The sequence below is a fragment of the Sceloporus occidentalis genome, unplaced genomic scaffold (assembly GCF_023333645.1).
Source record: "Sceloporus occidentalis isolate IW3139 unplaced genomic scaffold, rSceOcc1.0.p SCAF_7, whole genome shotgun sequence".
NCBI classification, from domain to species: Eukaryota; Metazoa; Chordata; class Lepidosauria; order Squamata; family Phrynosomatidae; genus Sceloporus; species Sceloporus occidentalis.
The window spans coordinates 48,672,676-48,700,514 of NW_028316987.1; the positions used below are offsets into that span (position 1 = coordinate 48,672,676).

The window sequence follows — 27,839 nt, forward strand, 5'->3', positions numbered from 1 at the left end:
TTGTAGGTAGTATTTGTCCAGCAGATAGTCTGCTCACTTCAGTTCAGACACAGAGTTTTAAGTGCCTTATAGAGACACTGTGGACTCTGTATATTTCAAACTTATTATTTTCCTCTTCACTTCTGCTATTCCCAGTGGCAGAATTAAGAAATGTTATTCAATGCAAACATTTATAGGCACATCATCATTATTATTATTATTATTATTATTATTATTATGCTTTATTTATATAGTGCTGTAGATTTGCACAGTTTTTTTGACAGAAGGGTATATTTTCAAAGTTGAAAGATGAAACTCAGCTGCTTCCTAATTATTCCTGATTAGGAATACTGTCATCACACTAAATAAAATAATCTAACTTTTCAAGAGATGGTTCCCCAACAGAGGAAGCCTCCTCTTTCTTGAACATTCTGCATGTTTCACATCCACAAGACCCCAGAGCTATAGCAAAGATAGCTTTTGAAAAAAGTTCAGAGTGCACTGTATATGAAAGAGAGAAACAATTCCAGCACACAAAGCAGAAAGAACAAGATTTTCACCTGGCAAAGCCGACTCCTCTACTGACACCATTTGCATCTCTTAATATTCTGGTGGAAATGACATGTCCAAAGGGTTTCAGCATATTCTCCAGCTCCTGCTCATCCATGGAAATGGGTAGGTTTGAGATGTAAAGATTTGTAGGGTCTTGTTCTTGTTGCTAAAATAAAATAAATCACCTTATTAGATTCAACAGAAACAGGACATCCTTTAGCTACATTATGTCTCAAATAACAAAAGGCTGAGTACTGTGTCCATTTTTTCAAATGCATTTCAAAAGCATTCTGCAGACAGTTTAGGATGCACAAACTGAAGGAGCACCACTGAATCTTTTAGACCTCCAGCATCACTAATTCACTCTGGCACTCTCTTCCAATAGTATATTATAAATGAGTCTCCCTTATCTAAAAATTCTTCTGACTAAAAGTTTTTGAGATTTGGGGTTTGTTTGGATTTCGGAATATTTGTATTTGTATTTACATATAATAATAATAATAATAATAATAATAATAAATTGTTTATTTATTAACCACTTTTCCCAATATATAATGAGATATCTTGGAGATGGAACCCAAGTCTAACTACAACATTCATTCATGCTTCATATTCACCTTATACACATAGCCTGAAAATAATAATAAAATCCTTACAAAATTTACATAGTACTTATAAAACTTTTGTGTATGGAATGAAGAGGTGAAACAGACTACCCCAAAACAGTGGATTGGAGCCACTGTAGAGCTGTGCACTATGGCAACCACATATCACAGCTCCAAATCTACCTTTTTGCCAGCCGAAAAAGAAGCAGCAAATTGCTGCTCCTTTTTGTGCTGGCAAAAAGCTGGCTTTTCCAGCCTGCCGCAGCTTTAACATGTTTGAGTGGCATGTGGTGTGTAAACGTCGCACCGCCAGAGCACCTAGAAACCAGCCCACAAGTGGGCAGCCGGGCAGCATGAAGCTGGCTTCTGGCCATCTTAGAGGGAATGCGTTATGCGTATGCCATGCTCCAAACTGGCTGTAAGCAGTCTTTTTGTGCTAGTTTGTTCCAATTCACAGTTTGTGTATATTGACTCATCAGTATGCAAAAGTTCACTATCTCAGCTAACCAGGGAAAGAGTTTTGGTTTTTGGAGTATTTTGGATTTCAGAATTCTGGAAAGGGGAGACTCAACCTATACTCCTCCTTCAGTTAGAACCCCAGTTAGAGAGTATGCTTTGAGCATATTGTATTTCCAAATATTCTGCAGTTTTTGATTTGTTTTTGAAAGGGGACAAAAACTATTGTAAACTCAATGGCCAGCATCCCCTTAGTGATTCCTGAAAATGTACCTTGCACTACATATCCATAGCAGTTATTTTAAAATTATTCATTCAGCTGATGGAGGAGAGATGGAGTTGCATATGTGAAAACCATTCTGCATTTTAACATCAACAATTGATGCTACACTAAGACTATGTAGGATTTTAGCCTCTGGCCTTGTCTGCACTGGGCAAGATACTCTGGGCACATTGGGGCAGCCTAGAGTACTGCAACTGCCTCAACCTGCCCTCATTACTTGCCATATCATTACTATGTTCTGATAGTCACATGCTAAGCACCTTGTTCTGAGGTCAGAACAAGTGGCCTACAGTGGCAGTGGATACACAAAGTGGCCCAGCAGGATGACCATGCAGACAGCACAAGAATGGAGGGCTCTGGCTTTTCCTGGAAGTTCTAGAGCAGCAAGTAACTTTTAAAATTCATTTTAATATAGTTATACCTTGGCTCTGGTGCAAAATGTGACAGACATAGTCTGGAGTGCTTGCACCAGAACCAGGGTTTGGGTTGTGCATCATCTGAACAGGACAAAACAAAACCTGGGGCGAGGGAGGAATGGGCATTTTGGACCATGCAGACACGATTTATCTCTCTGTGTTACAATGAAATATTTCATAACATTGTTTCTTGTTAGATATAATGTGTTGATGGTTGTGAAAAAGCTATAGCTTGTGCTTTTTTTATAAGGGGAAGTATAGACAATTGTTGACTTATGATGGCATTTTCACACATTTAAGAAGAGCACTGTACAAGTATGCTTATGATCGATATGGTTACTGTAAGCTATAACATATTCACCCTTGAACTCAGGTAATATATCTTACAGATTAGGCTTTGAACCAATAAAAGAAGCACACCACACACAAAAAATGACTGTGGCACTTAACTTGAGGGGAAATAATAAAAGCAACAACAATTTTAGGCATTATCTTCTGTAATAGTGTTCCACATCTCTGTGGGTCAGCCTGCTTTCTCTTGGATTTTTGTTTGTTTTGTTTTGCTTCTACTATCCCAGAAAGGAAAAGTACTATCTGAAAAAATGAGCTGGAAAAGAGGGTAACAGGTGGTATTTAAGGAAACCATGATTTCTATTTTTTTAAATTAGGAACTTAGCCTCCAAATGCTTCATTCCCTTAGGTACAGCAAAAGAGATAGTGCTGTTTCCTCTTTGCTTCTGGGGGCCTAACCAAAAATAAAATAAAATAAAATAAAATAAAAAAAATCATTATTTCCTGACCATCTTTTCAGAGATGGCATGAATATATCTTGGATTTATAGCATAAATCCAAATTTTAGCACCAAAAGTGGATCCACTGAACCAGTGGGAAATCAATATACATACTGTATATTCCATTAATTCAATGTATCTACTTTGGCTGAGACTAACAATTGAACTGAGGCCTATGAATGCTTAGTAACCCTAATGGCTAACATTAAGAGGCTAAAAACAGACAATACATTTAGCATGTACAGTGGACCCTTGTTATACGCTGGGTTTGGTTCCAAGATCCCCCGTGGATAACACAATCCATGTATGCTCAAGTCCTATTAAATATAATGACATAGAAAAATGGTGTCCCTTATAAATAATGGAAAATCAAGGTTTGATATTTGAAATGTATACTTTTTTTTTAACATTTGCAAACTGTGGATGCTTGAATCAGTGTATAAAAAAATCGTGTATAAGAAGGGCTGAATGTACGTTTGTTTTAAGAAAAGGTGCTCCCTCAAGTGTAAAAGCTATTTATTTGTTAGAGCATCTGATTGTCCCCACCTATAGATTCTGCATTCAGTGTACCTTGTTTTTGTGATTGGTTCTTAGAAGGTAAAAACAGGCTTAATCTGGAAGTCTAGCTCCCATATCAAGGTGAATGAAAGGAGACAAAGGGGTAAAACAGGTGGGCAAATAAAGCCAGCTTCCCGATGGTGTGGGGGTATGGTGTTCAGATAGCAGTACATCCCCAGGCTGCCAGGAAGCTGCACGGCTGACCGCACATGTGGCAGATTCGTGGCATTTACATATGCTGCACTGCAAAAACACTGAAAAACTGCTACTATGGCAGCAAAGGCATCCTTTTACCACTTCTTTTTGCACTGGGAAAATGCTGGGTTGGGGGCGTGAGGTACAGCTGCCGCAGCCCCAACCCAGTGCTCAAAGGGGTAGTGTTCAGCTGCCTCTTTACCACTGTCTGTTTTTGGCCAAAGTCCCATGTGCTATGTGACGGTTCAAAAACATTCTTAAAAAGCTCAACACATTTCGGTCTTATCACCAATTGCCCTTCTTTAGTGGCAATTCTCAGAAATTTCTGGAGTTGCAGTCTTCACTCTCTATCAAAGCGGACCTTCTGAGTATTAGAAGGAAAGCCTATTATTACAAGGAAGGAAGGCCTTTCATTCTTCCACTGTGAATAAGTGCTTCCCAGTTTTTTGTTCTGTCCACACCAAGGTAAGAAATAAATTCATACTATTTGGTAGGTTTCCCACCAGCTTTATAAGTATTTTCATTAGGTATGTGAACATGTGGAAAATAAAGACCGGTAAAAGTATTTTGCAGAATCTGAATAAACCCTGATACTGAAAAGGTAAAATTAAAAAAGAATCTAGATTACCTTTTTATCTCCTGCCTTTGTTTTGTCCAGACTAAAAAAAAATGATCTCCATATCTCTTTAACCCTATAAATCTTCCCCACACCCACCAACCCTACATTTTCCAGTTACCAGGATGCCTTCCTCTTATACTAAAAATTAAAATAGTTACACAAGTGAAGGTTGGGATTATTGAAAGGCATTACATATAAAAATGGGACAGTGAACTGAAATAAAGCACAGGAAATAGAAAGATATGCGATTCAGGTTTTAAGCCTTTTGAAAGCAATTATTTCACCATTCTTATCTTGCACCATTTGGATAGTTGCAGCTTGCCTCTCCCCCCCCGCCATCTTCCATTTTATTTTGGGGGTGGGCTGTAGTTCATGTATTAGTCATGTATTGACTTTACTAGTAAACACTGTGAGAATTTAAAGTGCTGAAGCCAATGGAAGGAAGGAAGTATTAGAAAAAAACGAGCACAGCTTAATTCTAGTTCCATAACTCTATTAATTCAAAACAATAATTCTATTATGCAAAGCTCGATGCTTTGATTAGTTAGCAGTTTTGATTAATCAGCCAATCAAAGCATAAGGGTTGATATGCTCCATAAATACAAAAAGTCACTGCAGAGAACTAAGAACACAGCATAGTTAATTACAAGAAGACTAAAGGAATGAATGAGAATCAGACAGAATACAGTTTCTTTGTAATATAAACTTGATTTCGATTGACTGTTAGGGGGGAAATCTGCTTTAAAATTGCCAGCAAACTGTAGATGTCATTCAGTACAGTTATTCCCCCCCCCCCATTTTTTTTTAATATAAATACAGTTGGCCCTTTGTTTCCATAAATCCTGCTCCACAAATTCAACTATCCATGGTTTGAAAATATTTTTTCAAAAAGAAGAAAAAGAAACAAGCTATTCTAGATTTTGCTATTCTGTAAAAGGGACACTACTTTACTATGCCATTGTATATAACAGGACTTGATCATCCACAGATTTTGGACAGATGGGGAGTCCTTTGAGCAAACCTCAGCATATATCAAGGGCCCACTGTGTCAGAATCCTCTTTTATATGCTGCGAATTATTCATGTTTTCAACATTCATAAATATTTTCAGCTACATTTAATAGATGGTTGATTTTTTTCTCCTCACAGATTTTGAGTTTATAAACTTAATTAACTTTCTTACATTCAAAGGATATAAATCAAACTTCAGATTATTGTGTCACTTAAATGTAATGGATGGCAACAAGACTTAAATACAAAACTTTATTAATTGTAGAGTAAGTGTTAAGGATTACTCACTGAGAATCTCTGCCTCTCTCAATCCTTCCTTTGTTCCTCCTCTCTCTTCTTCCATAGATTTTCCTAGCATGTATTTACTTATTTCATACTCAAACGCAAGAACTCCTCCTCCCCTCCAAAATCAAAGTTTTCTCTTATCCAGACAAGGTTGTAAGTGTCTTTCCAAACGTTTTGATTTCTCCCCCACATTTTCGGACATTTAGGTGAAAATTTCTCAATTTTTTTTTCTTTTTGCACAAAGAAAATGATTTTTTTTAACATAAACATGATTCTACCACAAAAAATAATGGTTAAAAATGTATCACAATACACACATACAAACACAAATGCGCACACATCATAGCAGTTAATGGGGGAGAAATGCATTACGTTTACCTGTTCTTGTTGAACATGAGAAAACATAGAATACTTTTCACATCCTTAATCTAGCCAATTTAAAAAAAAATTCCCAGCACTTCATGCTTCAGAACAGCTGGTAAATGCAGCAGCATTAGATCAATGCTGTGAATAGGGCTGCCAGGAAATAAACCAAATATGTTTGTATCCACAACAGAAAAGGGAATCATATTAGTTCTTGAACCTCATGCTCTAAAGCAAAACACTGTTCATGAAATAATCCTTATGGAAGCAGGGACAAAATCTGAGATAAGGTTCCTCTTGGCGAAATCAACCACACTGTAAGCATTCTGAACAGCCACTATGCAAAGAATCCTTCACTGGCATGGAAAAACAGTTCCAGATGCTCTCAGACTCCAAATCATACTAGCCCCCAACTAGTATGAGCAAGGATAATGGGCACTAGAGTCCAACAACTGGCTTTCCACTGCTAGCAAATTATTCCCTATAAGCCACACCCTGAGCTTGTTACACATGGTTGGTTCTATTCAAACAACCCATGGGTTCAGAATTTAGTTGACCATAAATGGGCCATATAGTGCAAATCATGTGATTTTTAGAATGGATCCAATGGGATGGAAAATATGAGTTGTGAAATATATCTGTATAATGCTATCTGTGTGCTTTGTTGTTAGTGTGCATTTAAATCTTTCCGACTAATGGCGACCCTGAGACACTATCATGGGGTTTTCTTGGCAAGTTTCTTTCAAGGGGGTTTGGCATTGGCATTCTCTGGGGCTGAGAGTGTGTGATTTGCCCAGCATCACTCAATAGGTTTCCTTGGCTGAGCTGGGATTCAAACCCTGGTTTCCAGAGTCATAGTCCAATGCTCAAACCACTACACAAATCTGGCCCTCTTTGTGTGCCGTTTCTAGAGAAACAGAGAAATGTTTAAATAGGCACATTTTAATGTACTGCTTATAGTAATACATCATTACAATATAAGTTATTTTTTAAAAAAGGAAAAGGATAAAGGAACACTACATTACAGAGAATAACTAAAATATTTGAATAAACACAATAATTTGGCTAGAATAATGGAAATAAGATGTTCTTACCAAATAGATTAAAACAAAACAGTTTAATCACTAGTGCAGGCATAAACAATGGACTGGAATATTTATGTTAAATTTAATGAGCTACAACAATAAATAAATCTGTTCTCAAGGTGACGCATTTATCTTAATCTGATTATGGGAAATAAATCTGAACAAAGTCTGAAAATTTGGAAAAGGGCTCTAAAGAGCAAGATATTAAGCCTATTCTTACACTGTAACAAAATCGGAAGTATAATTTTTTTGTTTTTTTGTTTATTTTTTTAATTAAATAGCTACTATCCTGTAATGATCTGGATTCTGGGAGACCAAAGTTTGAATCCCTTCTGAGCCATGGAAGCCATAGTCACTGAATGACCTTGGGCAAGTCATGCTCTGTCAGACTAGATGGAAGGCAATGGCAAACCTCCTCCAAATAAATCTTGCCAAGAAAATCCTAGGATAGGGTTTCCACAAGTCAGTTGACATGAAAGCGCATAACAACAAGCTAGAGTCAAATGAAATAATAAGGCAAACATTAAGACACAAAATTAACCAAAGGAAGTATGTAAAGCTTGTAATGGAAATGTTTTGTATAATTATTTTAAAATTAATAAAGATTTATCAATAGAAAAAACTAGTGAGTTACAGGCAATTTAAAAGTGCATTAAAAATACAGAATACATTTGTTAAAGACTCCTTCTCTCAACAGCTAGTCAATTGCTGAAAACCAGCCTGAATAATGAAGGCCTTTTCTGACTCCTGATAGAAAAGGGTATATAGAGGCAGCTTACCTGCCTTTGGAAGGCAGTTTTACAGCCTGGGAACAACCCAGTCTGGAAGCTAGAGTGAAAATATTGAGCGGCTATGTTTAATTATCTATAAAAATAGCTCAGATGCTCTAAGGATCAGAACTGGCAATATCCATTGGGGCCTCACTATCTGCAGGCTTGCCATCCAGTGATTTAATGGTGGCACGTGCACACAACTGCACTAGCAGCTGCATGCACACTGTGCCACCATTAGGGACAAGGGGATTTGAAGTCCCACATATTTTCATATCCACGGGGGGCAGGGTCCAGAACGGATCCTCCATGGATACAAAGGTTTGACTATAAACAGATATAAGGGACTGAAACCCAGTGGCCTTCTTTCGAATTAGGGATCAGTAATGTTTGTGGGCCATATTGTGCCTAATCACAATACACAATTACTGTGCTTTGATTCCATTTCAACTGCCATGGCAACATATTATGGAATCCTGGGATATGTAGATTAGAAAGAGTGTTTGGAACTGTCAGCCTGAGAGCTCTAGTCTCTCACCAAAGTACATACCCCATGATTATACAGGGAAAAGCCATAGCAGTGCAATGGAATCATAGTACTATAATTTTGTAGTGTGAAAGAGCTGATGGCAACCATTTAATTAAACTGCTATTTGAATAACACTCAGGAAAAAGGGCCCTTCTCATGTTATTTGACTCTCTCCCCTTTTGTGAAGGGGGGTGGGGAGGAGAGGGGAAGGAAAGAGAGATGGGGCAATGAGTGAAACTGAGAATGCATAAGAATGAGTACATGTCAAGACAGGTGTGCAGAAATCCCAAGCCAGATTGTGCTTGGCCGGTTGAAAATAGAGTCCAGCAAATTAATGGTATGTTAAAAACAATATTTATACTAACTGCAACATGAGAGCATTTTAACCACTTGGCACCGAGCACCTTGCTGTGAGAGCTGAGCTTGAGAAACTGTTAGGAACATTTGTGTAGGGGATGCAGCCAGAAATGCTGTCACTGCTGCCAGTGGGGAAGATCTGAGTCAAACCTCCTGAGCTGTGCCAAGGAACTCTTCTGGGAGCAATCAAAACTGATTCAGCCTGAAATACTCCACATGGCTGAGGCTAGGACACATTGAAACACAAGAGGAGGGGCACAGAGACTTTAACATCCACATAACTATATTGCGTGTTGGAGGATAAAAATGAGTTCAGCACATGCTGAAGAAGTGTTATCTGCTTTATTTGAGGTGGTCCTTAACAGCATTAATTTCCAGTATATTAGCAACACTGCTGAAAATAAAATAGGGCACTCACACCTTGAATACATGTTTTAAGAAACTCTTTCAACTCCTGGGGCATATTTAATACAACATGCTTCTTCTGTTAATGGAGAAATAGTAGAGGAGATGACAACCCTTACTATAGAAATCATAAATACAGATCCCAAGAAGAGTTTTAGGATATACGGATGCACATATATTGGGACTTTGAACTGAATATCTAAGATACAAGGTCTGGTAAATAGGAAATGTGTGGTGTAGTGGTTTAAATACTGAGCTTGGACTCTGGTAGACCTTTGTCTGAATCTTTGCTCAGCCATGGAAACTCACTGGATGACGGTGGGGATGTCACATTCTTTCAGTTTAAGAGAAACACAACGGCAAATCTCCTCTGAATAAATCTTATCAAGCAAAACCAAACATAATCTGAAATCATCTTGAAGGCATGCAACAACACTAACCCACCCACCCATTCCTTTATTTCACTCCACCTCTTCCCCAAACTGGGACTCAAGGTTGTTTATGCTATGGAGAGAATTACAATGCAAACACGAAAGATTTAAAATACACAAAATATACAAAATATTACAAAAAAGGCTTTCATGGCAAGTTTCGTTCAGAGAAAGTGTGCCACTGCTTCCCACTGAGGCTGAAAGTCTATGGCTTGTCTCAAGTCAATTCAGTGGGTTTCCATGACAAAGTGGAGACTTAAATCCTGGCCTCCTAGTGCTCCAAACGTTATAGCATGCTGGCTTTCTCTAATGACTAAATTTTCACTACATGACAAGTGGTTCCATTACTAACCTGTAGCAGATCAACAAATTGAGGTTTTTAACTTTTTCATGACACCCTCCCAATCTGCTGCTATTTGTTTTACATTTGTTTCTGAGCTCAAATGTAGGTGACGGTTCTTACCTCTACAACCGTAAATAACTTATTTCTGTTTGCAAAGATTCAACCTGGAAGCCTCTTTTTTTATCAGCCAAAACTCTGGTTGTTTTTAGTGTGTAGAAATAGCTTGGATGATTTTTTGATACATACACACACACACACACACACACGCCCCTCAACTATTCTGAACATTGTTCTTGAAGTAGCATAAGCCAAGCCTCAAAATTCCCTTAGCCATATTTAGGGATTCTCAAGGAATTTGAACTTTGTGAATTCTAGTATTAACTGACTTGATCTGTATCATCTAATATGCAGATTGGGTAGCCTTCACACGTTGTGACACACTACTCAAAATGTATTTTAAAATGTATATTTTGAAATACTAAGTATAATATATTTTGAAGGCCAGTGCGTTCAAAAATATGTTTTGTCTGATTTCTTTTTTTAAAAAATGCTAATAGATGTGAGATGGGATGGATTAAAGATATCTTAATATGGTTACATTTAGAAGTCGCTGTGGTAAAATTGGGGCTGCAACCACAGATGTTCAGTTCTGTTAATTTAGACTGAGTAGTTTGATCCTACGTCCCTCTTGTGACTTTTGTATAATGCCCAGAAGAGTCCTACCTTCTCATAGTGTGGTTTCAGTAAGATATGGATAAAAATGCTGTGCTATATAAGACCAAATTCACATCCAGGCCAGCATTCTGTTCACATCACAGGAACCAGCTGCCTATGGGAAGCCTGCCTTCAGGGCATGAGTAACAACAACTCCATTCTATTTGTGAGAGTAAGGCAAGTGGGAACAAATTTGAAGTAACTGAGTGAAAGAATATCTGTTCAAATAAGCTTCTGAAAAGTGTTCTTGAACATATAGTTTAATATATACTACTAAAGGAATGTGTGTATGTATCCGTTGTCACATTAGCTTGAACACTGTGTAAGCTAGATATTTCTAGCCTGGCATGGCTCATTTGGGGATATTTTTTTAAAAAAAAATAGTCTACACTCGTCCCTCCACATTTGCGGCTTTGACTTTGGGGGATTTGATTATTCATGAATTTTATTAATACGTTCTCTCTAGGAATATCTAGGTCCTCCAGCACAACTCTATGGTTAACATTAACAAAAGTCACATCGAAGGACCTAGAGATTCCTAGAAAGAACACTCCACTAGTCATTTGTAGCTCCTCCAATGCAATTTTATGTTCAATGTCTGGCAGATGTTGACAACTGAGTTGTACTGGAGGGCCTAGAGATTCCTAGAGAGGTGTTCTCTTGGGTAAAACAATGTTTTTGTTATTTGCGGTTTTTCCACATTCATGGGGGTCCTGTGCCTCTAACCCCAGTGAATGTGAAGGGACGAGAATACTTAATTCTGACTGCAGCTTGCAATACCATCTTCTGTCATTAGATGTCAATTTTCCCTAACAACAATATAGCTAATATGCCAGATAATGGCTCTTATTAAAATAAGGAATTCTATAAGAAGCCAGCTTGCCACAAAACAAACACTCCCATTAAAGAGCAGCTAAATCTGCAGCTCAGCTAACTGTAAGATAACTGTAAGATCACAGTGGGAAAATCTACAACCAGAGCAATAAGAGCAGAAATCAGAACATTCAGACCAGCCGAAACCTAAGAGCAGAAGCATGAGGGAAGAAAAAAAGGCACCCAAGGGTGTAGTAGACCAGGGGTTCTGCATGAGACAGATTAGCTAGATCCATTTCAATCTATTTTCAGTCTTGGTTATAGGACAGAAACAGCTTAGATCACCTTAGCGGCTGACTTATGCTGGGAGGTAGACAGACTCTGTTGATTCTGCTGGACCTCTCAGCAGCTTTTAATACTATTTGAATATAGTATCATTTTGGGTTGTCTTACTCACTTCTTTCCTGGCAAACCCTGAAGGTGGTTCTGGATGACTGCTTGGCTTGTTGGCCTATGGAATCCCACAAGGCTCAGTTCTGTCCCCATGCTATTTAACATATACATGAAACAGCTGGGAGAGGTTGTTCAGAGTTTTGGGGTTCTGTGCCACCAGTACACAGAAGACACCAAACTCTATTGCTCCTTTGCACCAGAAGCCAAGGAAACCATTTTCTTCCTGTAGCTGGGGCCATAATCAATAATGGACTGGATTAAGGGCAGACAATTTGAACATTAATCCAGACAATTCAGGTGCTTCTGGTCAGTTGGAAGGCAGATCGGGGAATAAGGATTCAGCCAATTTTGGAGGTTTTTAAAAAGAAGCTGGATTGGCATCTTTCAGGAGTAATTTTGTTGTGTGTTCCTGCATGACAGGGTGTCAAAATTAGCTGGCCCTTGTGGTTTCTTGATTTGTTGTGGAACAGCAATAGGCTGGAATTGGCTTTAAAGAGATTTCTAAGCCGTGTACAGTTGGGCACTTCTGCTAGTTTTCTTAAGCCTCTAGTCCTCCTACAGGAAAAGCATTCAGGTAATATTCTACTCAATTGTTTATAAATCATACATTAAATAACAGTAAATATATTAGGTTTTCTGTCTTCACACACACAGAATCCTGCCAATCCTATTTACTTGAAACTACCTCCACTACTACCATTACTCTAGGTCTTCTCAATCAACAAAAGCAACCATTTCTAACTACAGAGCAGGTGAATAACAAAGATACAAAAATACCATGGTTGGGAAAGTGTCAGAAGCTTTGAGAGATTTTGTAGGACACGGTATTATTGTTTGACTTTTTGACCAGGCACAAATACAAACCACAGCTATAGCCCTAGTGTTGCTTCCAAAGACAGATGAAAGTCTCCTTTTGTTGTGTTTTACTCAAGTTCTTATAAGTCTTAAACAATTTTGAGGCCTTTGTGCCTAGGAATTCCTATTGGAATACAACTTGTGTGAATTTAGCCAGAGTCCAGATTGCATAGCTTACCTGTGAATGTATTATTCACTTTTGAGCAGTAACCTGAAATGGAGACCTACCAGCCTTTGGGGATGCATCATCATGTCATAAATCTTACTTGGTTTTAAGAATAAAACTCAGGAAGGGAGGATCTGTACAAATACTCCCAAAACAAAATGAAAAATGGCGGTGACTGTCTTGCTTGGGAAAACACACCCATAGGTTATTGCTTTAATTTTTATATGAATCACAGCATGGTGAAAAATTTATAGCCGTATGTATGTAAAAGATAATGCAAGAACTGGATTTAATGAAGTTGTAATGATGTATTCTAATAAACTATGAATGCTCCTAAGTTTCAAAGGTGGTTCAAAAAAGGATTCTTAAGATTAAGAAAAGGAGTCTTGAATTGAAAAATCTTTCAAGTAAATAGGATTGGCTTTTGTGTAATTTGATATGTTTTTTTAAAGGAAACTAATTACTTATTATTTTGATAACCCTACTGGTTCAACTTGTAATTGTCATTTTAATTCAAAAATATAACTCACTAGATTATTTGCTACTAGCAAGTTATCACTGGCGCTTGATAGACGGGCCGTATGGGTGACGTGCGAGGGGCGGCGCTTCCAAACGCACGTGATGAGGGCATCAAAATGGTGGCGCCCTGTACATACAGGCCACCTTGCGGCGTCATAACAGTGCCGCAGAAAGAACCCGCTTTTTGCGGGTTCTTTTTGCTGTGCGAGGGAGCCGCGCAGTTTGTCTGCTGCAGTTCCCTTGTGCAGCAAACCAGGTCAGTGACAGACCACCCTTTTTGGGCGGTCTGTATTCTGCCACTGTTATTATTTTGCTTTTGGCAACTACAAGAAAATGTTGTCTGGTTCTTCCAAGTGGCCAATTCAGTTACTGCACCTGGAAAATTCTGAGAAAAATGTCCAAAGCATTGTAAATCACTCCCTCTTGGCTGCAGCACAAGTCAGTCATGCATGTGAGTATTACTCCTCCACCTCCCATTGCCCAGGCTGGATCACCACACACACACACACACACACACACACACACACACAATAGTGCCAGGCAGACAACCTTCAGTCCACTGAAAAGTACAAATTTACAGCCATGGCCATTAAGACAACGACAACAACAACAATACCGATCAGACTTATTACTACAATAAAGTAACTCATCACTAGGGCAACTTTACTTCCTTGTTCTGCTTTATTACAATCTATGCTACTTCTATTCATCCCATACACTCAAAGTGGCTACAATAATTTATTTTTATTTTAAAATTTCATTTGTATATCACCATTCTCCTGGAGTGGGACACCAGGGAGTTGTCATAAAGAAGCAATTTAATAACCTAAACAATAACATTTTAAAATAATTAAAATCATCACATTAAAATGTGATACAATAAGAATACAAAGCAAACATAAAATAAAATATATAAAAGCAATAAAATAATAAATAGCAACAGCTTAAAATAGTCATATGACAGTTGGGAACAATACAATGTAGAATGGAATAAATGAGCAATGTCTTCATTAGTGGAAAGGGGGTAGGCGTAAATTAATAGGCAAACTATTCTAGAGCTCAGGCATCATTACAAGGAAGACCCTCCTGATGTCCAACCACCACCCTTCAGTTAGCAAAGGAAAATGCAAGACAGTCTCCATAGTGCAAGGAAGGCCACCAGCAGGTTCCTTTGGGTCACAGTCTTTCTCATAAGATGCAGCTGCTCATATCAAATCCAGAATGGTAGATATGTTTGAAAAATGTTGGACGAGACAAAATCAATTTCCCATTAACAGCAAAGAAGAAATAGGATGTGCTGGATCATTAAGGTAACACAATTCTTATACGGTGTAGTAAATGTATAAACAGAGCAAAGCTTTGTGGGAACTGACACTGGCACCCTTCCCTATTTCCCTCCATTTCTGTTCTAATGACTACTTCATGCAGAGAAGTATGTGGGAATAGAGAGAGAGATTATTCACAACCCAGAAAAAACCATAGAGTAGATTTCTTACTCCCTGTAACTGTTTGCAATTTTTCAGCTGCAAAAGTTTATTCTTGACTTTGGCATGACATGGGTTCCTCTTTTGCCCTGAGACAACTAACAACATTTAAGCAATGGAGAAATGACCTACCCTCAGTTTAGAGAAATTTTAAGCCACTTCAACATGAAGGACACTTGCTGCTTTGATGTGGTAGAAATGTGTACTCATTCAGATACATACATATATATATATATATATATATATATATATATGGCGGGGGATCTCCTTTGGTCATAGTCTAGGTATTTGTTGGTTTATTTCTTTTTTAAAAAATAAAATAAAACAGATCCTCCCCCATTAATTCAGTACTTCAAGATGGAACCATTACATGGGAGAAGGTCTGTGTGCACTGAAATCAATGGGACTGCTGCTATTGTCTTGAGTCAAGATTTCACCCCAGGCCTGCACAGCAATCTTAGAGGGGCGGGGGAACATAACAAACCTTCCCGCCCCAAAACACTATTCATATAATTTATGAGCCAAAAAGATTAATGATTTATTACTAGGCTCATTAATCAAAGAAGACAGAGCGAACAGGAACGGGTGTGTGTGTTTTAAAGGACCAATTCCACTGTTCAAGTCAATTAGGCCCTGTAAAGCTATTACACTGAGAAGAAGCTGCAATATTATCAAGGCTTCCCCGAGTGTATTCAGAGTATAAAATAAATGCTATTATTCAGGAGATACTGAATTGCTAAGCTTCTTAAATTTGTACAATTGGGAACCTGCAGTACATTAAAATGCTGGAGCTCATTAAGACCCTTTTCCACAGCCTTCAAATCATTGGCATTCACAGCAGTATTTAGAACAATAAAGCACTCCCCACACCTAAGAAAAGAGTGACTTCCGTTCCTTCAGCTCTGTTTTAATGAATCACCGAGGCAGAACTTGTACCCAACCTTTGCAGGCAACTTCTGTCTCCAGTAACAAGAAAAGAATATCTGAAAAGAAAAAAAAATGCTAATACCAGGGCCGAATGAACAAAATTTGGCAACACCGCCATACTGAAAGAGCCCAACAATTTAGTTAACATTGATCTCTTGGTTAGAGTGTGTAATTTAATTTTCTCCCTCTGCCAATAATAAGTAAATCACCTTCAAAGTTACAAAACAACCTGTTCTGCTTGATGAGCGCTGAAATGCAACACCCCCAAGAGAGGCTGCTTCCTTTGCTGTTATCCTTTGGTGTGAAGGGCAAGGAATCTGTTGCTTCAGTGCTTGTTATCATTAATGCGAAGAGTGTTTCATCTTTCAGTGGGCTCCAAGTGAAAACCTCTGGTACTCTCATGGCTATAGTTTCTTTGGAGCCTTGGGAGCAGGTGGATAGTTAATGTTTCCTGTTTTGTTTTGTTGTTTTCAGCATGCGGCTATTATAAGGCCCAAAAAGTCTATCTTTCCTAATATCAAGATATTTTTTGCTAACGTGAACTTGTGCATAGGGGGAAAAACATAAACAAACCCTACTTTATATACATATATACATGCAAATTACTCCTCCTTTCCCAGGGTCACACAGTACATATATACCCAACTCTTTTCCAGGCAAGCATTCTCTGAAGATGCCAGCCACAGATGCTGGCGAAATGTCAGGAAGAAACTCTTCTAGAACATGGCCACATAGCCCAAAAAAACCCACAAAAAATGAAACCCTACTTTGTTAAGGACACAACATGACACAAATCAAATGATGAACTGATGAATTATTATATTTAAAGGGGCACAAGCATCCAATAGCCACAAAATGGTGACACCTTTATTGCGTCAATCCACATACACAGAAAACATGACACAAGCTTTTGAGGCTTCACTGTCTTCATCAGGCAAAGTTGTTAAAAATTAAACAGGAGAAAAAGAAGAAGAAAAGAACAGCTTTGGAGTCATAGGGCTACATTTTGTTATGATGTTGTTATAGTTGTTCTCAGTTAAGCTGGATATCCATGTAGGCAGAGGCCATTACACTTTTTTGTCATGTGGATTCCAGGAGAAAATGAGTCTGAAAGTTGTCTTTAAGAATTTGGAATTGGATTGGTGCAATAAAAATCATATAGATTTTTAACCCCTTTGCCTGATAGCCAGTGGATCTTCAACAGCTTCATCATGCATTTTGTGCATTTAGGTTGGCACAATAACAGCATCACTGTATTGTGAATTTTGGATGCTATTGTACTTTGCTGTATGGACAACACAATTACTCCTGGATACACTTAAAGAAATTTGCTTTAGTGAGTGATACTGTCATTTGCAACACTCCCCTTCCATCCCCAAATCAGACCTTAAGCTTCACGTTTTGGTGGTTTAGAAAAGGTAGGATGAGTAGTGAGTGTGCATGTATGCACTCACACATCTATTTGAGAGAGTGGATGCTGCACCAGAAATGAACTGTAGAGCTGAAGTAAAATAGGAGTTAGATGTATGAGTGGTGTGAGCTGTGTACTAGGAGGTTCCTCATACTACTTTGCTACAGAACTTGCAAGATGACCTTGAGCCAGTCCTCTCTTTCATCCTAATCTGATCTTCATGTGAGGATAGATTGAAAAAATATTAAAGAAATAAATTATATATGCCATCTTGTTTCTTTGGGAAAAAGCCAAAATAGAGAAGGACCAAATAATTACTGGACTACTTCTAGCCTATGGAAGGAAATCCTTGACTATTTCATTTTTGTCTGTGATGATGAACAATTACAGTAGTTTTCCCTACTGTGGAAGAAAATGAATACTCCTCCACTGTATTTTACCATTTTTGAATGTCCAAATATGTTGCCGAGGAATTATTCTACAAAGGAAAACACATTTCCCCCCCCGGGGGGGGGGGGGGACCCTGTGCTGAAAACAAGTTTTCTGAGCAAGAAACAATGTTCTCTGTTTAGCAAACCCATTTTCCAACATGGGGGATATTGCCAAGAAATAACATTTTTCTCTACAGAATAATTTTTCAGCAATGCTTGCGAACATCCAAATACCAGGAGAAAATTGCACAGCCTTATCACTGGTGTATTAGTTATCCTGACAGAGTTTCTGAATTATTGGGAAACCTGGTTTTGTGTTGTTGTTGTTGTGCTTTTTTAAATGTGGGAACAAGTAATTGTAAATATTCTTTCCACCCCTAATCTAGACGCATAGGAACACTGACATCTCAGGGAAATAGATACTTTATGAGGCAGAGGTCAAAATCAGATGCTTTCTAATTTTCCATCTCATCCCTGGGGGTTTGAGTGAGCTGTATAAGCTTCTCTATTGTATTCCAATTATCTGGTCAGTGGCCTTTAGCATCTTTTAACTTGCACTTTCCAGTTGAGGAAATGGTGACCCAGACAACAGAGAGGCCAAAGGATCACTCTAATGAGCTCTACTAAATAATCTGAAGAAAATAACTTTTTAATGACCTATAGAAAAGGGATACAGCTTTCATGTCAGATATATCTATTTTCATAAAATAAAACACAATAGTCAGAAGGAACTGATGTTTTGTTGTTGTTTTTGTACAGCAGCTCCACTACTCATAATGGTCAATCAGAGCATGAGAGAGAGAATCCAATAACTATCTCTGGACTTTTGCAAGAAGGAGAATGCTTCTAAACTTTTATTCTTTTCCTGAAACTGTAGTTTAAATAAACCTCTAAGCATAAAAACGCATAACTACGACAAATGACAATTCCAGGAATAGCTATGTGAAGGCCCAGGAAAAAGTAGAAAAATGTAAAGGAAAAAACAACAACAACAGATTCTCTGCTCCGATTTTTGAATCCTTCTTACTAAATGGAAGTTTTAAAATTGGGGGTGAAATAGGGGAAAATGTAACTGGAATATGGAATATTCTTTTAGAAAAATGAATAAAATATTTCAGACAAAGTGTTCATATGTTTACTCCACCTAAATTATTTCTAAAATCTATGTAACTATATTTATATAAGACAATGTACATTAACCCACTGTAGGAACACCTTTTCTTGGTTGTTTTTATCGAATGAAATGCTTTGTGTAAGGCCTAAGCACCTTAAAGGTCCCAGATCTCATCTGATCTTGGAAGCCAAGCAGGGTAAGCCCTGGCTACTACTTGGATGGGAGACTCAGCCAATGAGTTTCAGATGCAGTGGGCTATATTTCAGAGGAATGAACTGGCAGAACCACCTCTGAGTATTGTTTGCCTAAGAAAAGCCCATGAAAATCACAGGTCACCATAAATTGACACGTGACTTGGGCACAAAGACACATTCATTTGAGTGTGCCTGTCACTATGGAAGACTTGATTGGATAAAATAATTTTCTATGCTTTATTAATTTTTTGATTTCTCCTCTTTTTATTGGTTTTTTCCTGTTCCTAAAAAAATGGCAAAATTAAACAGGTTTCTTACTGCTTAGGATTACTGTTTGCAACTACTGCATGACTGAACTGATCTTTTAAAATACAAAGGTGGCAATTTTCAGCCAAACCAAAAAGTATAATTGGATAAATGTATGTATATAAAATGGAATATACACATTTAATATACATATAACACATCCACTTTATGGCTATATGAAATATATTTCACATTTACATTATATAACTGTAAGTATATGAGAGATGTTATGTTCTTAAAATAACAAATTGATTTTCAATCTACAAAGAATGATCCCCCCCCCCCTCAATTTGTCTGAAAATTTCCTCTCCCTCCAGAAAAAGAATGGACACCCCTTTTTTCCTATGGCTTCAGAAAGTCTAGTTGCAACTTTCAAAAGCATCTGAAAATGTAAAGAAAGGTATGAACTATGTATTACTTTTTAATTTGGGCAACCTCAGGTCAAAATGGCAATTTTGGAAGGGAGGGGGGTTAGGTCAGTTTTCTTGCCAAATCTGAAGTGCTCACACAATTACTAGATTATTTATGTGGCTAACTGACAGAATATGTATGCATTATTGCCTTTGGTAAGCTATTTTGAATGCACAATCACATTCAAAATGAAATGAACAGTTCAGACAAAAATATTTTGCCTTTAGTCATAAGATTGCTTACTGCAGATCATTGCTAACTTTTGTCAGATTCTACTCTTTCCATGCACTGAGTTGATTTCGATGGGAAGCTAAAGGCAGAGCAAGACATTTCCTCAAATTTTGTGGAGGAAAAACATATAGGCGGGATACAAACGGGCAGGGGAAGACATCTTGGAGGTGTATTCTGCTGAATACGGAGCCTCCAGACCGCCCACCCCGGGGGCGTGGCTCAGGAGATGGGGCTTCCACATGGGGGGCAGTGAAGACGCCTCACCTGGGGCCGTTTCTGACCCGCAGTTTCCAAACCGCCACCTCGGAGGACGCTGCAAAGAGAGAGGCAGCTTCCTCACGGGCGGCCAAAAACGGGGCTTTTTTTTTCCTTTGCCGGCTGGCGGATGCGCAGCTGCGCAGCTGCAGCGCTAAGCAGCGGCGGCAGAAAGCCTATGGGCACATTTAAAGTGCCCAAGCCCCTTTAAAACTTTTTTCCCCGCTCTGCCCAAGAACAATGGTGGTCTCCTGCCAGCTGGTGATCAGCTGGTGTTGGCATCCTTGCCCGCTTGCACTTTGCCAGTGTCACCAGCATCATGGATGCCTCCTCTCCTTTGGTCCCCGCGCTCCTGCTGAATCTGCAATGCACAGCCACAGCTGTCGCCGCTGCCACCGCTGTCCCCCTGCCATCCCCTATCACCTCCCTTGTACATATGTAAATATTTACAGTTTTAGGGGTTTTTATTGTTAGGTGAAAATGGCACAGGAATGTGTGTAGGGGCTCACTTTAAAGTCCAAACTTTCCAAGCAGCGCATGCGTACATGTTGCTCTAGGGTTAGGGTTAGGGTTAGGGTTAGGGTTAGGGTTACGAGTCTTAAAATGCGCTGCAGCTGTGCTGCAGCTTCCACACCTGCATGGCAGCTGACGCTGCAATTAAAGCCTGACTGCAAACTGCGCATGTTCCAGGACCCCGACTCATTATGCGACGCAGCAGACACGGAGCTTTTAAATGGGCAACTTAAATTAGCAGCGTAGCAATTCTGGCGTACCGGTGCAGCAGCTTACAGACGGAGCTGCGCAGCTGCGCATCAAACGGAAAAGAAGCGGAGAAAAGCAGCACCTTTTTAATGCCGCCTCTTCCCGCTTGGGGCGTGCGGGGGGCGTGTTCATGGCGGCATTCAGGTAAGGCCCGTCTGAAGGCTCTACCTTCATGACGTCATGAATACACCCCTTTTTGCCCGTCTGTATCCCGCCATAGTCCTATTATGATGTCCACACAAAATTCTAATTTGAAACATGCCAAAACCCTGCAGTTTTTCTAGCCATTACCAGCTAAAAGAACTAAGAACTACAGTTTATTTAGACCATTGACTCTCAAGAGTTTTTAATAAGTGAATGTCTTCATCCTGAGAATAACTGATTGATTTGCCGCCCATTTGCTGCGCGGGTGTTCAGCTGAAGTGACTGAAGAGTGAACCAGCTGTGACTGCTAGAATGAAATGTACTCAATGCAGTGTTGGGCTTGATGGACAAAATCTGTACCTGCATCCAACATGGAAATTGTATGAGCCAATAGAAAAGTTGGGTTGCAAAGTAAGGGCACAGCCAAGCAGCAACTAGAAGCAATGCATTGCTAATAATTAAATTAATTAGGTGTGTGTGTATTAAAAAAAAGTTACCAAAGGGTAAAGTGCAATTTTTCCCCAATGAAAACTACTCACAGAAGGGAGGGAGGGAGCGAGAGAGAGTGGTTTAAAGACAATGGAGTTTATCAGACAAGAGAAATTGGAAATATAATCCAATAGCAATCTGAACACAATCATGGGGTTTCACGTTATTGTGTGATAACCCACTACACACAAATTTGGGCAATGGGAAGTCAGTCCAAAAGCAATCATGGGGTTTCGCGTTATTGCGTGATAGGCTACCACTCGCAAATTCGGGCAATGGCATGCTATTTTCGGGCAATGGGAAGCCAGTTCGAACGCAATTCGCATTCACGTCAATTCACTGAACTAGCAAATTCATGTGAATGCATTCTGGCCCCACTTTCTTTTCATTTGAAATTAAGAGATATTCCTCACGTGTGATGAAGTCCAATGAGAGGTAAAAGGAGTGAGAGTGGAGGTGGTGGACATGCACAGAGGGATTATGAAAGAAGAAAGAGAGAGATCAGAGGAAGAAGATATATAGGTATGAGAGTGTGTGACTTAACTATTAATTAATTCATTATTAAAATAAATTAATTTTAATTTTAGCCTTTTAATGAGTATAGCTGGCTACAGGAATCTTTGCTTATTTTAGTATATTATGATTTAGTAGATTTTTATTTTTATTATTATCATCATAAATAAATTGATCTTTATGGAATAAGTGGGGAAAAATAACTGGCTTATATCTTCTTTCAGGTGTTGTGGCCTCTGCTGCTTCAGACATCAGGCAAAGAATGGTACTTGTACCATGGTACAAGTATGAAACAGCTGCAATGACCAGGAGGGGGAGGGATCTGCTGGTGAAGTGCAACTTTTTCCCCATCCCAAAATAAATGCTCATTTGTGCAGAGATAAGCTCCTCAGCCAATCTGGAGCAATATTTTATAGGTAAACTTTGCTAAGGCTGTCAAGCCCTTCCTCTGGTTGCTTTTCATTTTTATGCAATAATGAAGTTTTTGCATTGCAAACGTGTTGTATATATGAAGGGCTTTTCTTCCAATTCTCCCTTTGGATTTCTTTTTCTTTCTTTCTGTTTTGTCACGCTGTAAAATGGAAAGAAATCCCTGCTCTCCAGTTGCTTCTCCTCCTCTCCTGTCTATAACTTGCTGTTTTGGGCTAGGCCTCTTGTGCCTATTCAAAAATGACATGCACACATACAAAATGCATGTAAACCATTGGCAGAATGCTGACTATACACCCCTTCCTCTGTCTCTGACACACAGAATACCCAACCTCATTCTTTCTTATACATACACATAATATACACAGACATACAACTCTGACCCAAACTGGATCACATGTATGCCTATGTACACATATGCATACACATGTACACACAGAAAAAAATACACAAATTGATATAACTCCACCTTCTGTCTTGCTCTCCAGCCAACAAAAAGGCCTATGTCAACTTTGCCAGTTGAAGTGTTAGTTCCCTCCAACAAATGACCACACTCACTTGCTCCTACAACTTGGCCTCATCTTTTCATAATGCTCCTACAATTTGGCCTCATCTTTTCACATCCCAAAATATGAGATTTTGGGTGTCTTGTTCAATGTATATACAGGACAAGCTTTCTGGACTTCAAATATGGGAAATCCCTCATAATACAAGATGCTTGCTTGGGGAAGAGCGAGTATTGTATGAGTGAGTCTAGTTTTAAGCTTGAATTTATAGGTAGAGGTTTTTGTTTCCTGCATCCTTCCCATGATGAGTGCATCTTTTTAAAGTGATCTGACACTACTTCAGTAGGTGTATGGGTGGGAAATTGAGTTTTCAATTTTTCAGGCAACTTTTTTGCTGTTTTCCGAATTCAAAACAGGGAAAAAAGGCGATGGGTGGCATTTTCGCCTTCACTTCAGTAACTTTTTAATGCTGTAGCCTAAAATAAAATTAAACACCTGGTTAGAATCAACGAAAAGCAAAGCAAATGTAATTAAAATATTTTTGTTTTGTTTTGTTTAATTATTTTAGTGTCACTGTACCAAAGGGACAGTTTTTTGTTAATCTTCCTGGCTATGGTTTCATACACATGAATGACACATACATTTTAAAAATGTGAATTACTTAATAAGAAGGCACACCATAACACTATAGTAACCTTTACTGATTGTAACTGAACTAATTTTGGACTGCCAATATTGGAGTACAAGCTTGGACTACATAATCCCTGACAATGACTATGGCGGCTGGGACTTATTTATTTTTCTATAATACATTTTAAGAGTGTGGGAGGAACCCACAATATGGTAAATTAAATGATGTAGGAGAATGATGATACTGTAATCCCAGGAATCATTGAAGCAAAAGACTGTTCTCAAATCACCAGCCCTGGAGAAGGCAAAGACAAAGAATATCTCCTCACTTGAAAAAATCAGGATGTTTGCACAGAGCAATTTGACTCTCATGTCTAAGAATTAGTTTGCAGTCTATACACTCAACCACAAGCTAAAAATGACCTTTCAGACATATTAGCTACAGAAAGTACAAAGCAGCTAATTTAATGATGTTCCATATATTAAATGTCCAATGACTGACAGAAATAATGGCTTGGATCCTATGTTAAACTAAGGAAATTTGCAGAAAGAAATACTGGATATAAAATATGTTTGAAATATATAATAAAAATGCTTTTCAGTCAACATATCTCTGCAGCATCAAGAACTGTAGCAAGGAAGTATATTTTACTGGCATTGGCTTGAATATGAAGAACTGAAATGAGAAAAAATATGAAAGGAAAGTCTCTGATCTACACAGCCATTTGCAACCCTCTGAAGGACCAAAAGACTGTTGGTTGAAGGGGATGGGGAGGAACAGAAGTCCATTTTGAGGTGACTTTCCTCCTCGTCCAGTGTCACACCATTTCAGATGAGATTTTTCCAGAGAGGATTCTTAAGAGGTGAAGATGACTACAAGAGAAGGAGGAACCTTATTCTTCTTATAGACTATGTTCAGTAAAGTACTGTCAACCTCAACACACCCCTGAAATTACATAAGGATGTAGGCATATAGCTTTTTTCCCCTCATACATAGCAAGTTCAACCCCCTTTCTTAGGTAGTTGAGTCCTTGCCTTATAGCCATCAATGCAGTGCCAGCCTTATACACTTTGGCTTGTGAGCTGGACTGAACACATTGAATTTACTTGTCAATTTAGCATTGTTTAGGATTATGCTGTGTGAAAATGAAGGAAATAAGGCTACTAATACATCACACATGAAGCAGGAGGAGGAGAAAAGAGTATCCTTCTGGAGCGCCTGGCTGAGGTGGGAATCGGGGGCACTGCGCTCCAGTGGTTCCAGTCCTACCTCTCCGGGAGGTCCCAGATGGTGCAGCTGGGAGACGTGTGCTCCGATGAGAGGGCCCTTAAAACTGGGGTCCCTCAAGGAGCCATTCTGTCTCCCATGCTATTTAACATTTACATGAAACCGCTGGGAGAGATCATCCGGAGACATGGGGCGCGGGGTTATCAGTACGCTGATGACACCCAGATAGTCTTCTCTATGTCTCCGACTGATGCAGTGACCGAGGATGGCGTCTCTCCTCTCGTGACATGCTTGGAGTCAGTAATGGGCTGGATGAGGAAAAACCGACTCAGCCTGAATCCAGAGAAAATGGAGGTACTCGTGATAGGTTCCCCTGGTCCAGGAATGGCGGTGGTTCCACCTGTCCTGAACGGGATCACGCTTCCTGTGAAGGACTCCGTGCGCAGTCTGGGGGTGTTTCTTGACTTGTCGCTCCACCTCACATCTCAGGTGAATGCGACGGTCAAGAACACCTGTCATCAGCTTCGGCTTATTCGCCAGCTGCGCCCATACCTGGCCCAGAGGGACCTTGAAACGGTGGTACATGCTCTGGTAACCTCTAGATTGGACTTCTGCAATGCGCTCTACATGGGGCAACCCTTGTATCATACTCGGAAGCTACAGCTGGTACAGAATATGGCGGCCAGGCTGGTCACTGGTACTTCCAGGACCAGCCATATTACATCGGTGCTTAAAGATCTGCACTGGCTGCCTATTCGCTTCCGGGCACAGTACAAGGTGTTGGTGATTACCTATAAAGCCCTACATGGCTTGGGCCCAGGATACCTGAAGGACCGCCTCTCCCCATACATTCCGCCCCGCACCCTCAGAACTTCTGGGCAGCAATTACTTAGGGTTCCTGGGGCCAAACTCTCCTCTACAACGAGGAGGACGTATTCCATCGTTGCCCCGACCCTTTGGAACACGCTGCCCACAGAGCTCCGCTCGGCCACCTCCCTGGCTCAGTTTAGAAGGGATTTAAAAACCCTTCTATTTCAAACTGCATTCCCCGAGTGAAGACCTGGATGGCCTCCCTCTCTTTGCTGACGGCAAGTCGGATGGCTGACCGGGGGGGTTTTATGACTGTTTTAATTTGCTTTAATGTATGTACTGATTTTACTATGTACTATGTAATGTATGTACTGTTTTTACTATGTTGTTAACCGCCCTGATCAATGGAAGGGCGGTATATAAATAAAAGTTTTTTTATTATTTATTATTATTATAATCTCATACCCAAACACTATACTTAATTGTGCACACCTCACAGGGAACAATAATTGTTTGAATTTAAGGACAAAGATGGGAGAATTAAATTTGTGCACCTTCTAACACTTAGTAAGGGAAATTACGCATTTCCCATACAGCCCAATGCCAACTCCACAGGGATTATATTACTATTTATTGTTTTCTTTGCTCAAATAAAACACCTGTTGGGGTCATCTATTTGAAGAATTTTTAATATAGCAGCTCACACTAAGGGTGAGTGAAGAATGTTTATTCTGGTTAGACTGCCAGCTTCCCCCTCCCTTCTGCCCCCGAGGTTGGTGCATAATGATTTAATAACAGAAACAGCATGCCCGCAAACCCGGCACCCCGCATTTAAATAAAAACCTAATATATTTGAGATCTGGGTGTCAGTCTGTACTGTTACTTGAAAATTTCTGGGTTATGAATACAGCGGTATCCCTGGGAAACAGCATCTTTCTTTTATCAAGCCCTGTCTTAAAGTGTCAGAAGTCAAAGAATTAAAAACAAAAGCAGCATAAATTGCTGTCAATCATTAAGCCCTTTCATCTGCTCTTGACTTCAAAAGGCATTCTGCTTCCTAAATGCAGGATCAATCACCCCACATTACATCTGCTGTTAGGAACAATACCACCACAGTGCCAGCTCTGGGGACGGATAGTTCAGACACATGTAATTTAACATTCAAGACAAACCAAACAAACATATGCAAGCAGTAAACCTGTTGCATGTACCATGCTGTTCTTACAAACTGTCCATTCTCTTCCTTTCTCTAGTTGTACAGTCTTTCCCAAGATGACAAAAATATATTCCCACCCCTGCCAGTCACCCTGGGTCTCACAACTATGTGAACATGCTATTATGAGAATGTGTTTAAATCTCAAGCATGCTTACTAAACAGTGGAGGTAAGACTGCCAATAATTTTTTTCTCACAAATTATTTAAAAAGAAATTCTCAAGTTTTTTCCCCATCCTTTTTATGAAGAAATTTGCCAATTAGTATATCCCTGTCCAAAGAATAAGCAACATTATCAGTCAGTTACATGGGTCAAATTCAACAGGTACAGCTATTCCTAAAATGGAGAGGAACATGCTGTACATTTCTAATGTGTAACTATTCAAATGAGGAGCTTGTCAGCAACTCTGATTCAGTACTGCAAACACGATTGAATTCACAGGGATTAAATGCCAGATTTCTAAGATCCAAGCACTTAATCAGTTTTGCCATCTCCCACACTTAGGGCCCAAACAGACAGGCCAAAATAAAGCTGCTTCAGGTCACTTTGGAAGTATGCTGTTTTAATGACACAAATATTGTAAGAGGCCAGAAGCTGCACCAAAGCTACACCCCAGTCCTTAGGACTGGAGTGTGGCTTTGGAGCGGCTTCCAGCCTCTTAGGACGCATGCACCATTTAAACAGCATACCTCCAAAGTGACCCGAAGCAGCTTTATTTTGGCCTGTCTGTTCAGGCCCTTAGATTTTTTTTTTTAATCTCAAATCTTCTGATCTAATTTCTAAAGTTGTGGATTGACC

At 39.3% G+C, this 27,839-nt stretch overlaps 1 protein-coding gene across 2 annotated transcripts in view; it reads right to left on the minus strand.

Annotated features, from left to right (window-relative positions):
- Window positions 1–27,839, minus strand: part of LOC149309712 (RNA-binding motif, single-stranded-interacting protein 3) — a 575,089-nt gene that overhangs the window by 167,835 nt on the left and 379,415 nt on the right. For both annotated transcript variants that reach the window (XM_089531314.1, XM_089531316.1), the window contains exon 5: window positions 540–697. In XM_089531314.1, the coding sequence (XP_089387440.1) occupies window positions 540–697 (158 nt within the window). The remainder of the gene's footprint in view (window positions 1–539; window positions 698–27,839) is intronic.